The sequence below is a fragment of the Amblyomma maculatum genome, chromosome 4 (genome assembly GCF_055883805.1).
Source record: "Amblyomma maculatum isolate TAMU_Amacu chromosome 4, ASM5588380v1, whole genome shotgun sequence".
Classification (NCBI taxonomy): Eukaryota; Metazoa; Arthropoda; class Arachnida; order Ixodida; family Ixodidae; genus Amblyomma; species Amblyomma maculatum.
The window spans coordinates 86,148,155-86,162,001 of NC_139347.1; the positions used below are offsets into that span (position 1 = coordinate 86,148,155).

Below are 13,847 nucleotides of genomic sequence, written 5' to 3' on the forward strand. Positions count from 1 at the left end.
CTAATAACCGAAACTGACGTCATGATGACGTCACGTCCGGCCATGACGTCACCAGGCATTGACGCATATATGACGCTGATCCCGCCGGTCGTCCGATCCAGGCGTCCGTGTGGTGCCTTTCATTTGGAGCTTCCTGGAACACTGCACCACACAGCATACAGAAGCAGACGCAGTACAGCAGGCATCAGCGGTGTTTCAAATTCATTTACAGGAAAGAAAAGGAACAGCATCTGTCACAATTCTCCGCGGACACGTTAACCGAGCCGTAAGAAAAACAAGGAAGGTAAGAGTGGAAAAAGGGAGAAAGAAGTGCCGTAGAAGAGGGCTTCGGACCACCGCGCAACAGAGGCTTTCGCCTCATCGCAGTTTAGTGGTCCAAAGTGCCCCTAGAATTCTTTATCGCTTTATAATGAGTCAATGGCTTATTGTAAAGTGACCTTTGCAAAAGCCTGCCTGGTCCTTTGGTTGATTGAAACCTGAGGTTGCCCTGATTCTATTAGCGATTACTTTGGTAAATACCTAGTACGTAATGAATATAAAGCCAATCAGTCTGAGGATCCCCCTCAACCCATCTTTGGTTTCCCTTGATTTCGTCTACAAGGCTCATATATTGGAGCCCCTGAATTTGGTCGAATTCTTGAAACCGTTACAGCTTCCCTTTGAGACACTTTTTGTGAATTAGAAAGAGACTGAGTGCAGACTAAGGTCACGGATATGAAGTTTCAGTGCTTCAGAAATGGCTGCGCGGTTTCTGTGGTCCTCTTTAGCAGGTCAGGTGCACCGTAGAGTGTATGTCTGATGAGTCCGCATACTATCCCCTTTTTTCTGGACCCTATTTTGGCCTTTATTTTTCCAGTCAACAGGCTGAGCAGTTCAGACTCTGAATTGATGTGGGACTTACTATGGTTGATCGAGAAGGCTGTAATTAAAATTTGGGATATAAGCCGCGCAGTCGAAGCACATCTGCCACCTATTTCCGCTATGACTTCTCGCGTTACTTTCGGAAGCTAGGTCAGGCGTTTGTTCTCCCCATGGGATGCAGCGGGTTAGCCCCAGTCACCGAACCGATTCAATTGAAACGAGAAAATATTACAATCACTTTGAACAGAAAAATAGTCAGATCAGAACTCAAGCGAAGCAAAACGAAGCTCTGAAGGTCGAACGTTTGGGTTCAAGAACCTTCGCGGTTTTATTCAGTGGGGTGTCGCAGTCATAGAGCCTCCAGTCGTTCAGTCTTACCCCAAGGCAGCCACGTCATTTGCGTGCGATCTTTTCCTTTTTGCATCTCCTGCAGTCTACTCGTATTCCCGCCTACATTTTGCTTGCAAGAGTAATGGCTTATTTTTACGCAACTGCGTCCAGTCAGATGACATCCGCGCCTCCTCCGTAGACCCCTTCAGGACACGCAATTAGACGTGCCTCGCAATGGAGTTGGCGGTGCTTTGTCGATGACGCAAAGCGCGAGGCACGGCGGCTGAAGCACCTCAAGCATCTGCCAGTGCGCCTTTACATCCCCATACGAACAGGCGAGGCAAAGCGGCCAAGGTTGTTCGTTTGAACCACCTTGACGTCGACCGTGAAACTATTCAAGTGCAGTTGCTAATGTGAGACGTCGTTAGTGCTCCAGATGATACTGCAGAGACGGGCTTGGCAAAGAAAACAAAAAAGAAATCTTAACTGGAGTCAGCCGTCCGTAGCCGGTTAGTCGTTCATAATCAGAAGCACGACAGTGGGACATCTTCCTAACGGGGTATTCCTTAGCAGCGAAGGGAAGATGAAGCAGGTCTTTCTAGCCTGCTCCATTTATGCTATAAAGGCTGTTTTCTCAAGAACCTGGTCAAGGCCGTTCGTTCGAACAGGCATTGCTCGCCAGACAGCACTGCCAGCAAGCAGCCAGCAAATGCGGATGCCTCAGCCAGCCGTTGTCAATCACAGGATGACTCAGGAGAATGGCATCCTGGTCGGGCTAAATGGTTCGTCCTGGTACCCCTGCCACCCACTCCGAAGCCGAATGCCACGCGGTTTTTCTTTCGAGACGAGGGCTTCAAGGGAGGGTACGAACGATAGCGGCATATCTGGGCATGCATAGCGAGGGGAAGAGCGGGCGATGAATGGCTCTGTGGACGTCACCTCGACTTCGCATCCTGAAACGAGATCCCGTTGGGCGGTGATGCAAAAGTTTGTACGAAGCCACGGAGCGCGTCACGGCTGGCGTTTGTACGTGCGGAGAATGCACGCGCACATCGTCGAGCTGGGAGGGGAAAGGCAGTCGTCAACAGGCCCGTGAAGAGTGACAGGCTTGTTTTGCCGACAGTTCGAGGGGCGCAGTCGAACTGAGGCTACAAAGCGGAGCGCCAGACGCTTTCTTGCCCTCGAAAGGAAAGGGCCTGGCTATAACTCATCGAGAAGTCTTCGCCGCCGAGGGTAGGATGCTTCACCGTCGCCTCTTTTGCATGACCCCACGCAATAGTTCGCGACGGATGCGCGTGCAGCTGTCTTTGTTTTGTTTTTCTCCCCTTAAGCCACGCACATACATGGTTTGGCTCAATGCCTGGTGTGCGAGAGCGGCGTACTGCCTCCCCTCCACCCCTATTTTTTTTTTTCCAACAAAAGAAACACACAATGAAGGCTGCTGGTTGGATGGGGAGGGAGGGCACGGGGACTAGACCTTGAACAAACCGAATCATATTTGGCGCTTAAGGCATGTGATGAGCAGAGGAAATAAGCGCTTGTTGTTAATTTCCTTTGCACACTGTACGGAGGCTTGAACCCAGTGTCGCGGAATCGAGTACCGGACATGGTGACCGTATTGTTGTCCGCACCGTTTTTATTATATATTAATAGGTTTGTTAACATCCCATTCATAAAAGAGGTTCCACTGTATGCGGACGATACTAAGGTATTTTTTCTTTTCTGATGAAAACGCCGAATACCTAGAAAGAACATGTAATAATTGGCTAGTAGAACTGGGGCAATGGTTAACCCCTAATCAAATACAGCTAAATTTGTGTAGTGTTGGGTTTCATAGCGCGTAAGCAAGTAAGGATATCATGCGCCAAGCACGAAGTAGAACAGATAGCTAAATGCATTCAAAAGTAAGTACGTGTTATTTCACACGTGAAACAAACAAATTCAGCAGGTTTCAGACTTAATTTTGCAGGCGCTTCCTTAGTAAGAAAAGAATCTCAAAAATACCTGGGCACCACTTTTCATTAGCATTTATGAATAAATGCCCGCGTGGCGAGTTTAAAAACAAGTATTTTAAGGTCTCAAGGCATCATTAACAAACTTAGAAATCTTTTACCCATGTAGCTTAAGACAATGTTCTACTATTCAATAATAAAATCTCGACATAGGTATCGTTTGCTTGTCTGGTGTACCACGTCAAAACAAAATCATCACTCATTATTCACTGTATTAAAAAAAAAAAAATAGGTCATTCGTGCTATTTATCGTCTAGGAGCACAATACCCATACTTTGACTTTTTTTTTTATCCAAAATACTTCGTTTAGAGAACATTATTTTATTTCAAACTGCTGTATTTGCTTATAAAAAAATAAAACTAAATCAGAATTATTTCATCACAATATTAATTCATTAAACATGATCCGTACTTCATCAAACATACACATGTCGCTCCTCGCATTATAACTAATTATGGTATGCAGATGGCCTCGTATGCTGTTTCGGTCTTAATAAACTCCCATTCATCTACACCTTAACTCGGGATTTAAAAACTGCTCGCTCGTTTAAAAGCATTACTAGACTTTGCCTTCTTTCAAATATGTGTACCCAACACTATTTTTTGAATACCAATTTGTTGGATTAGTTATGTTTCGTTGTCCGTTGTGTTTCGTGCGATGCGTTGTGTTTCCTGCCTCAATTAATGCTCTGGTTTCGCTTTTAAAGTCGTAATGATATGTTTTTTTTTAACACTACCCCATGATGTTGCTGCTGTAAGCACCATGTTAGTATTTACGTTTTTTTGCTTGAGACCCTGTCAGGCAGAATTAACTGCCTTTAGCTCCGGACTCCATGATTTTTCCTAATCCGAAAACTCAACTTTCCAATTTCGATACTAAGGCGAAATGCAGACAGAAACAAACAGGATAGGAAGAACTGTGAATGTTAATGAATAAACATCATGTAACTGATATAAGAAATTATAATATAGAAAGAAAGCAAGGGGGCATGTTAGAAAGAACGCAAGTAACCTAAAAGAGGTCGAGAGAAAACTAAACATAAATAGGAGAAAATCAGACGCGCATACTACAAAAACGAGGCGAGAAATGTAATTACCAAAATAAGCAAAATTGCTAAAATAATCGAGGAATTCTATACAGTAGCAGAAATAATCAGGACGGCGATAACGAAGGCAACGGTCAATAAATAAGTTTCCCTCAGGTGACGAAAGAAGGAAAGAAAATCATGCAAGGAACACCAAGGTGGAAACCGGAAGATCGGGCAACCGCAGATCTGTGGAAAAACGTAGAAGAGATTAAGCCGAAAAACCTCTCATCCTAAATATAAAATGCCTGGCAACCTCGTGCGGACCAGTCTTCGCAAAGCACTCATGATTATTTTAATCAATTAGGAAGGGGGATGTAAAGAGCCTGAACAAATAAAACGCAATCAGGTTACCACCCGTTGCGTGCACGGCATCTACTAACGTAATGACTAATAGAAAATCCGCCACCTTAGACCAGGGTGTCGAATCGGAATGTTTTTTCTGGTTCGGTTCGGATTCGGTTTCGGCTCCGGAGACACATTCCGTTCCGATTCGAATCGGTTCGACTCTGCCCGAACCGGTTCATACGGAATACGGGCTCAGAAAAAAAAAAAAAGTTAACGATAACAGAGACAGTTTCAGGGGCCCTGTAAGCAGTCTCGTCCACACGAGTGGTAATAGTATGAAACTCCATTTACCTTTTTTTTTTTACTTCGTGTATTGCTTCGTCAAGCTAGCCTCTTCGCGACATCTCCCACCGGCTTTTCTTTCAGTTTCTCACGCGGCAGTTCACCGATTGCACAATTACAGCCATTCCTACCTCTGTTTTCTTTTTCCTTAGGACCTAGTTGAAGGTTCCTTCGGTCCGCTTGGCCCCTTCCCTCTTCCCGCTTTTCAAGGTTTTCCTCCCGACCTCCCTTGTCACCGCATACCCGTAAACCAGGTTCCCATTAGTTGCGTTTTCTTTCTGGTATTCGCATCAGTAATGGTGGATAATAATATAATAATAATTGGTTCATAAGAAGGGAAAGGCGCAGTATCTGTCACACTTGCCCCGCCGTGGTGGTACTGTGGTAAGACGCCCGACTACTGTGCCGGAGTTCCCGGGTTCGATCCCGACCACGGCGGCTGCGTTTCGATGGATGCGAAACGAAGTGGCGTCCGTGTGCTGTGCGATGTCAGTGCACGTTAAAGATCCCCAGGTGGTCGAAATTACTCCGTAGCCCTCCACTACGGATCCTCTTTCTCTCTTTCCACTTTCACTCCCACCTTCCTCCCTTCCCTTACGGTGCGGTTCAGGTGGATAAAGCAATGAAACGCATTCTTTTTTTTTTTTCGATACCGTACTTGTACGGGCCGAAACTATACCACATGAAATAAAACTCATGAATTATTTCCACTCAGTTCCTTGGTCCCCACAGTCTTCATATTTGAACATCAGAGCTTCACTACTAGCATAGTTTAACTTGCCAAGGGACATAAAACAAGCAGACACCGGTAGGGACAAAAGCAAGAAAAGACAAAATGATAATCGACCTATGGAATCATCTTTCTGCTAAGTGCAGATACAACTCTAGAACAGACCTGTAAATTGCTGCCCAAAGCGGCCTTCCCACCATCAGCGTTGTCTTACCATTTCGAAGTTTTGGTCAACCAAATTGCATCTGCTGGCGTCGCATTGCATACGGCTGCTATGCAAGCGTCCTGTGACTCGTCCCTATGTCGTCGAACTATAAGAAAATAAAACGAATTGCGGAATACCTTTTATTAAACATAATTGGTCATTTCGTTTTTCAGTTGTTCATGGTTAAATATTTGTTTATCTAAATACGTAACTCATCTTACGGATTATAAGCTATTATTTCACTGCTTAGGAAGCTAGGCTCTCAAATGGGACAACTTTCTCAATTAGTGGCGCTATTGCACAGTGCAGCGGCCAACCATGTTCGGGATGAAACGATAGCCCGACACCGGAGATTGGTGCTATGCATGTCGCAATATATTTTCTTTTGTTCTTGTTATCTTTTTGCAAGAGACGATTTTTTAAAATGGTTGTGATGTTTGCGATATGCAGTGGCGTTTTGTAAATAAGCGAGAAGACCGCTCTACAAGCAGCGGTGAAAGAAAAAATAATGAAGGTAAGTTTATAGCAAAAGGGGGTCGGAATCGCACCGCGAGCCCGTTTGGAACGGCTCCTTCGATTTTTTTTTTTTTTTTCCGGCTCGGGTTCAGTTCCCAGAAGGCGGAAAAAATTCGGGTTCGGTTCGGTTCTGGTTCCTTTCGGACGAACATTTTCGGTTCCGATTTTCGGTTAGGTTCCGGTTCGACACCCTGCCTTAGACCCCAGTCAATGAAAGAAAGGACTGGATTTCGTGAAGGCTAACAGATCCATCAGTAATAGAGATGAGACTTCCACAATAGCAAGCACTAAAAGATCACGACATCTATACACAGTGCCATTCTTAGGAAAGGGTTAGCTGATGATGCAGCTCAGTCGGCATGCAGCAGTGCCGACGTTGTCCGGATACCACTGGCAAGAGCCGAAGCAGCAGGACATCTCCGCGAGGTTTCCGGAAACATTTGCGCGACATCTGCGCGAGGTCTGCGCCTGGAGGCTCGGCATGCCGTTTGCATCACATCAACCCCTTACCTTAATTAAATATACCATCCCTCCTCTCCCGCTGCGATGCTAAGCCATTGTGTCGCGGTGGCTGGATTGACGCTTGCAAATTCCTAGTCCGACCTCATTATAATGGCAGACTGCTCAGCGTGTGCAAGCTGTAAGTGCACTGAGACGATTCGACACTATGTGAGAGTACTCGGTGTGAGCGTGAGTGCGTTGCACGGACTGCTAGCCCCTGACGCTTGGATCCTCGTCCTCTTAAGCAAACCAAGATATTAGGTCCTAGCTTTGACTACAACACTTTTGTTTCAGAGAAAAACAGTGAAGGCGCTATTGACATTAATAAAGGGCTCTGGGCTGAGTTCAAGGCTATGAACTTTCTGTGTGCATCCGTTTGCACCTTAACAGCGATGGCCTTTGGACGCTGGCGAAACAGATTTAGAAGTTCCCATTACTTTTTTTTCGCTCCCTTTGTTCCGCCTTACCCCATGGTAGCCTACTAGCTGCGTGTCGCGTCGTTAAGCTCCATGCTTTTCATTTCTTTCTCTATTTCGTATTAAACTCCGCTATGCCGTAGCATAGCATGCCATGCACACTATACGATACAAAACATTACACAATGCCGCGCCATACCCCCCCCCTATACCATACCATACCATACCATACCATACCATACCATACCATACCATACCGTACCATACCATACCATACCATACCATACCATACCCCATACCATAACCCATACCATATCATACCCCATACCATACCATACCCCATACGATATCATATCATACCATACCATACCATACCATACCATACCATACCATACCCCATACCATAACCCATACCATATCATACCCCATACCATACCATACCCCATACGATATCATACCATACCATACCATACCGTACCATACCATACCATACCATACCATACCATACCATAACCCATACCATATCATACCCCATACCATACCATACCCCATACGATATCATATCATACCATACCATACCATACCATACCATACCATACCATACCATACCATACCATACCATACCATACCATACCAAACCATACCATACGCCCCGCCGGGGTGGCGCAGTGGTTACGGCGCTTGACTATACTGTGGCCAAAGAAGCGGGATCGAATCCAGGCCTCGGCAGCTGCGTTTCAATGGGGGCGAAACGGAGTGGCGTCCGTGTGCTGTGCGATGTCAGTGCACATTAAAGAACTCCAGGTGGTAGAAATTTCCGGAGTCCTCTGCTACGGCGTCTCTCATAGCCTGAGTCGCTTTGGGACGTTAAACCCCACAAACAAACAAACATACCATATCTCCCCCCCCCATACCATACCATACCATACCATACCATACCATACCATACCATACCATACCATACCATACCATACCATACCATACCATATCATACCATGGATTTTATTATCCTGTTATATTTTCTCTTATACATTTTTGTGACGCCTTTTTAAAAACAATTTCTTACCAGCGTATACGGAATGCCCGGACACGTCCACTAAGCATGGGTTGCCTCCTTGCAGTCGTGACATGTCCGCCACTGCAGCCACCGGAGCACGGCGAGATCTTGATGTGCGTCAACAAGTACGAGGGCGAATGCCTGTTCCAGTGCGACGACCAGTACGAGGTGGAAGGAGAAGAAGGCTTCGAGGGAGAAAGATTCGTGAGCCGCTACTGCGGTGCTGACGGCACCTGGAGCGGCACGACTACCGTGTGTAAAGGTACATCTCTTTGGGCTAAGCGGATCCTCTTCGTTTTACTCTAAAGTCTCAATGAACACCTAGGCAACATTTCTTCTATATCTTAGCATTCCGAAGACTCGAAACATGCGCCGTACATGGCAAAAGTCGCCAGGACGTGTGAGTGGCGATCTAGGCGTATCGATGCGACTCGTACCTACGCTTGGCTGATTCCTCTGGTCAGACATTGTATCGACGGCAAGTCCTGCTTTCATATTCACGTGTTTTGTTTAGCGCGACTCTCAGTTCCTTAGTTCACCATATAGTTTATCGTCACAGGCGCGCTGCTGCGCTTTTACAGGGTTCGCTCTACTCCTGTCATGAACAAACGTCAAGTTCAATGAATGGTGCAATCGTGGCCTTCATTCCTCGCGCTGTGCAGCAACCATCGCCGTGCCCAGGCACGACAGCACTATGCTACCGCAACAGCCGATCACGCCTCGTGTAAAACTGCAACACACTCGCGCACTGTGCAGTATAGACGCCGTCTTCGTCAAGTTACAACTGCAATACTCTCGCACTGTGCATTGTACATAGTCGTATTCATGAAGTTCCATCTGCGTCATGCTATTTAACCCAGATAAATACGCCATACATATATGTCATCGCGCGAAAGACAGTTCAGTGTCGTTCCAGGCCGCCGAGAGCATCGAAGAACAACCAGGCTAGCGCGTTCCAAGAAACAAACTGTGGAAGCGAGCCAAGATCGAAGCGGCAGCAGCGACTCACCTGCGATAACGCTCATGAATCTTGGTTTCAAAAAAAAATTGAACTTCCACAATTTTGTAAACACGAAAGGGTGAACGTACGCGAAAGTAGGGATTGGCGCGCTAGGGAGTCATGAACAAAAAATTGTAATAATAACCATTACTAAATTATTATTATTACAATTTTTTGTTCATGACTCCCTAGCGCGTCAATTCCTATTTTCGCATACTTTCACCCTTTCGTGTTTACAACCACACACTTGTCGGAGTGCTGCAAAAGCGCAAAGAAAATTATTATAGGTCCCTGCTTCATGCCATGCTTTGCGCGGTTTAACTATGCGTTTTCACGCCCTCCCCCCCCCCCCCCAAAAAAAAAAAAAAAAAAATTCTGCACGTGCAAATGGCGTAAACTTCTGCACAGTCCCCTTTAGAGAGAGTGCCCTAAGAAGAAGATGACAGCTTATTTCAGCTGCTATGCTCCAGAGCAAGGCGTGAGTAACGTAACGATACACAAACTCACCGGCACGATGGGCGCGGATACGCCTTACGAAAGCTATCAGCTGGTGTGTAATTTCGCCCAACCACTTCTTACATACTTCTTTGACGTTATGCAAAAGTCGGTTGTGTACTGTACTTTTCCTTTTCACCCTTTTCTTAATGACTCAATGCCCTTTTTTCTACGCACACATCAGGAAAGAGGGCACATTGGAGTCTTGTTATCATCTACCAGTCTTATTTATTTGACACCGTTGCGTCCGTCACTCATATTTTCTTTTAATAAATAATCATGGTGTTAACTGTATTGAGTACCTGCAAATAGAGCTACTTTTTAGAATAGGGACGCAATAAAATTCATAGTCCAGAAGTCAAAATTCAACATTAAAGTTTTAATGTGAACATTCAAAATATTAAATTAACGTCAGCAATTACACGTAAAACTTAATTCGAGCGATGAGATAGGAAAATTAACAAAGAGCTGAGTTGGCCATGTCGACTATATTGAGTTGTACATCACGCTTGCCGGCATGAGTTATATTGGACAAATGCAACACAAACGCGGTTGTCAGTATACGTTGAGAAAGGCGCAAAATAAGAAAACTGATCCTCTGCAATGAAAGAGCGGAACTTAGTGTTATTGGTTGCGAAGAGCGATCATCGTACGGCTTGAACAAATGCCACCTTTTGAACTAATTAAATTCGTTTAGTAAAGAAAGGAATCTTCCCGTCCTCCGTGTCACATTAACGCGAAAGCCTTAACACGTTTCGTTCTCTAGAAAATTCGGCGCCGGCGTTGTCATTGCCGGCGTCGGCGTTGTGAGCGAAAAATGACGAGCAAGAATCTGGAAAATGAGAATTGGCAGGTACCATAGGCGGGCACTGATAGGTCGACGGGTTGTGTGACGTCACGAGACCACGTGACATTTCTGAGTTGTCAACGGAGACAACGCTTTTGAGATGACGGGGCGAGGCGTGAATCGAACCATTCGGGACCCTTGTATCTCGTCTCCGGCACGCAAATCCTGGACCGCGCAGGCACGTTCTTAAGAGTTGCTTAAAGCGGGGATTCACGCCTTCATCAGGTATTTCTTGTGTGATAGCTTAAGGCAGTACGCTGACAAATGTGTGAGATAAAAGTAGAGACACGCATTAAGGGATTAGGGGTTAATGGATTTGGGATTAGGCGAGCGGCAAAGGGCATGCACGAAAATGAGGTTTCATAAGGAGCATTCAACCCTGTCGCGTCATACACTTAAAGACGGAACGTAAGTGTTATCACTAGTAAAACCGTGCGGGAAAGTCACACAGAGATGGTCGTAGCAACAGCGCACCACTCTTACTTGTACTGTGTTGACCACCACTCTTCCAAAAAGCGCTGTCCTCAATGTGTCTTGACAGTAACTTATACATTACCCATCTAATAAGATTATAATTATATAATTATAATAAGATTATAATAAGATTATAATTATAATTACCCATCTAATAACTATGTGTAACGAACTCCTTTGACGCATTTTTTCAGCGAAGAGTTGCGAAAAGCCCCAAGAATTGAAGAATGGGTACGTGACCGGCTGCGACAGCCCCTGGAAGGTGAACGACACATGCACCTTCCACTGCGATCACGGCTACGAACTGCTCGGCGGCAGCGCGACGCGGAGGTGCGGCGAGTTGAAGGCCTGGTCGGGTGAAGACGTCTACTGCGAGCGTAAGAGGCTCTCTTTGCTCCCGCCTGGTTGCGCGTTAACGGACAAGGTAACTGAGACGGAGTTGCCGAGGCCGCCGGGAGGCAGATCGAGGAGCAGGCATCTGCGGGCTGCTCTTGTTTTTTTTATTCGTAGCATGCAACGCCTAACTAATCTACGAATCTATCACCTACACTCTGAACACGAATACGACGATAAGGGAGTAAAAATGAAGTAGCTTGTCCTCTAGCATACTCCCTATTAAAGTCAGAGCATGCTGCCAGAGCCTTGCGGCGGATTTTCATCATTATAAAATACGGAAGCCAATTCTCACTTGAAAATATGCGAAGTTCTAGCAATTACGAGTATTTTAAATGAAACTTTCTGCATCCTCAAATTAACAACATCGAAACCTCTAATGTAGTGGTTCACTGCATAATTGCATTGCTAGTTACATCAAATAAATATTATTTAAGAAAAGAATATGCTTCTGCTGCCAGAGTATAGCATTCCGCATGGTTAGTGGTGAAAATCTACATGAGGGATTGAAGAGACTATCGTTCCCCAGAAAGGAATGCCTTAGAGGACACGTTACTCCCGTTTTGCTCCCTTTTAGGCTTATTTTTGTTTGGAATGTGTCAGATAAAACTTGGTTATACTAGAAATTTACCACTGGTTAATACTATAAATGAAGAGATAGAAATTCCCCCCTGCCTTCCTCGGTTTCAGTGACCGCTAGCTTTCTTCGTATAAGACAGAGATGGGCAGTCGATCAGTGATGGAAGTTTTAAGCATGAAATGCTTTTAGTTCTCTTTGGCCCAGAACGGAGGGTAAGCATAGTCCGCCTAACAGAGGGGAGAACGTAACTAACGTTGCGTAATTCCCGCACCCGTGGGCGGCTGGCTTCGTGAGGAGTCATTGCGCCATCCTTCGGATCAGGGTGAGGAGGGCGGAAGGTGATCGTTCTGGACGCTGCCCTCTGCCGCTGCCCTCTGCCTCCCGCTGCCTGCCGCCTGTTTGTGTCCAGCCGACATAAGAGCTTGCGGCGACTCTATAATGTACTACGATGGTGCTGCAAAGGATTTATCTTCTACTGCTGACCACGAGAATGAGTGTATATATTTTTGCGATAGTAAACCTAAATCTCGATCATTAAATGGGGATTACACGTTCTGTTTTTCTACCAGCGATCCCGTGCCCCTCTCCCCCTGACGTTCCACACTCAATAGCCGGAGAAGTCCGGAAGACGAAGGTGTACCGATTTGGGGACTACTTCATGCCACAGTGCCCCCAGGGGTTCATCATTCGAGGTCCTCCCGTCCTGCAGTGCAATGCACAAGGCCAATGGGAGAGCGGAGGAGAAGACATCTCTAACATGGCTTGCGTCGGTGAGTGTCCAGTTACCATGGGGAGAGTTGTCACTGGGCCATATGTCATGTATCTTCCCAAATTCTCAGGCAGTAGTCAACACTGTGTAAGGTTGCACGTACCCTACTCTACAGACTGTGAGTTATTTGTGTGTTCGTGGGTGTCTTTCAGGAACCACGACAAAAACGACACTAAAGGTCAGTGGCCGTGAACGTAATTGGCAGAGGAGAGTATGAAATGCAAAACTTCAGTTCGTCTTAGCGCATTTTATTGTAATTTATAGCAGCTAGTTGCTGCCACAAGACCTAGAACTCAATCAAAAACCAAACTGGGATAGAATAAGCTTGTTGCATTAGTCAAGTTAGTCGCTGCCGTCGCGACTTCAATGAAATAAAAAGAAATACCCTTTTCAATATCAATTTCGGGTTCCCTTCGTATCTTGCAAGCGTCTGAATGATTTTACCTGTATTAGTACGCGTTCTTTCCAGATAGTGTTTATCCGTGCAGCCAACATGTATAATTTTTTTTATTTAGTGTCTCCTCAATGATATAATTCGAGAATTAGGTCTTCAAACCAACTTTTGACAGCAGTAATTTCTGCTCGTTAAATTATGCGAGCACTTGCTACAGTCGTAATAAAAAAGGAATCAAGATTTGAGTAGTCGCGCTAAATGGCAGGAGGGTTGATCCGACGGACTTGAAATGTAAAGCCTGCCTCTGGCGCTGTTATTCGTTTAATCTTTCTGGCAGATTTTCGCGGCGAAAGAGAGCTATGGTGGCTCACTATGACACAACTTACGAACTCGAACGCTTACGCGCAGAGAAGCTCAACTGAAGCGACAGCCCGGAGGGCCAGCGAGCGCGCTTACAGCAGATTCACGAGACAGCAAGATCCGCTGGAGCCTTAGAACGAGGACACCACTCAACTCGAGCAACTCGTTAATATGGCCAATAAAAGTGGTTTG

The 13,847-nt window shown here is 45.7% G+C and overlaps 1 protein-coding gene across 1 annotated transcript in view; it reads left to right on the plus strand.

Moving 5' to 3' along the window:
* The window catches only part of LOC146191566 (sushi, von Willebrand factor type A, EGF and pentraxin domain-containing protein 1-like), a 78,436-nt gene that overhangs the window by 42,011 nt on the left and 22,578 nt on the right, over window positions 1–13,847 (plus strand). The window contains exons 7-9 of the mRNA XM_084602073.1: window positions 8,408–8,605; window positions 11,354–11,536; window positions 12,702–12,902. Coding sequence (XP_084458199.1) covers window positions 8,408–8,605; window positions 11,354–11,536; window positions 12,702–12,902 — 582 coding nt within the window. The remainder of the gene's footprint in view (window positions 1–8,407; window positions 8,606–11,353; window positions 11,537–12,701; window positions 12,903–13,847) is intronic.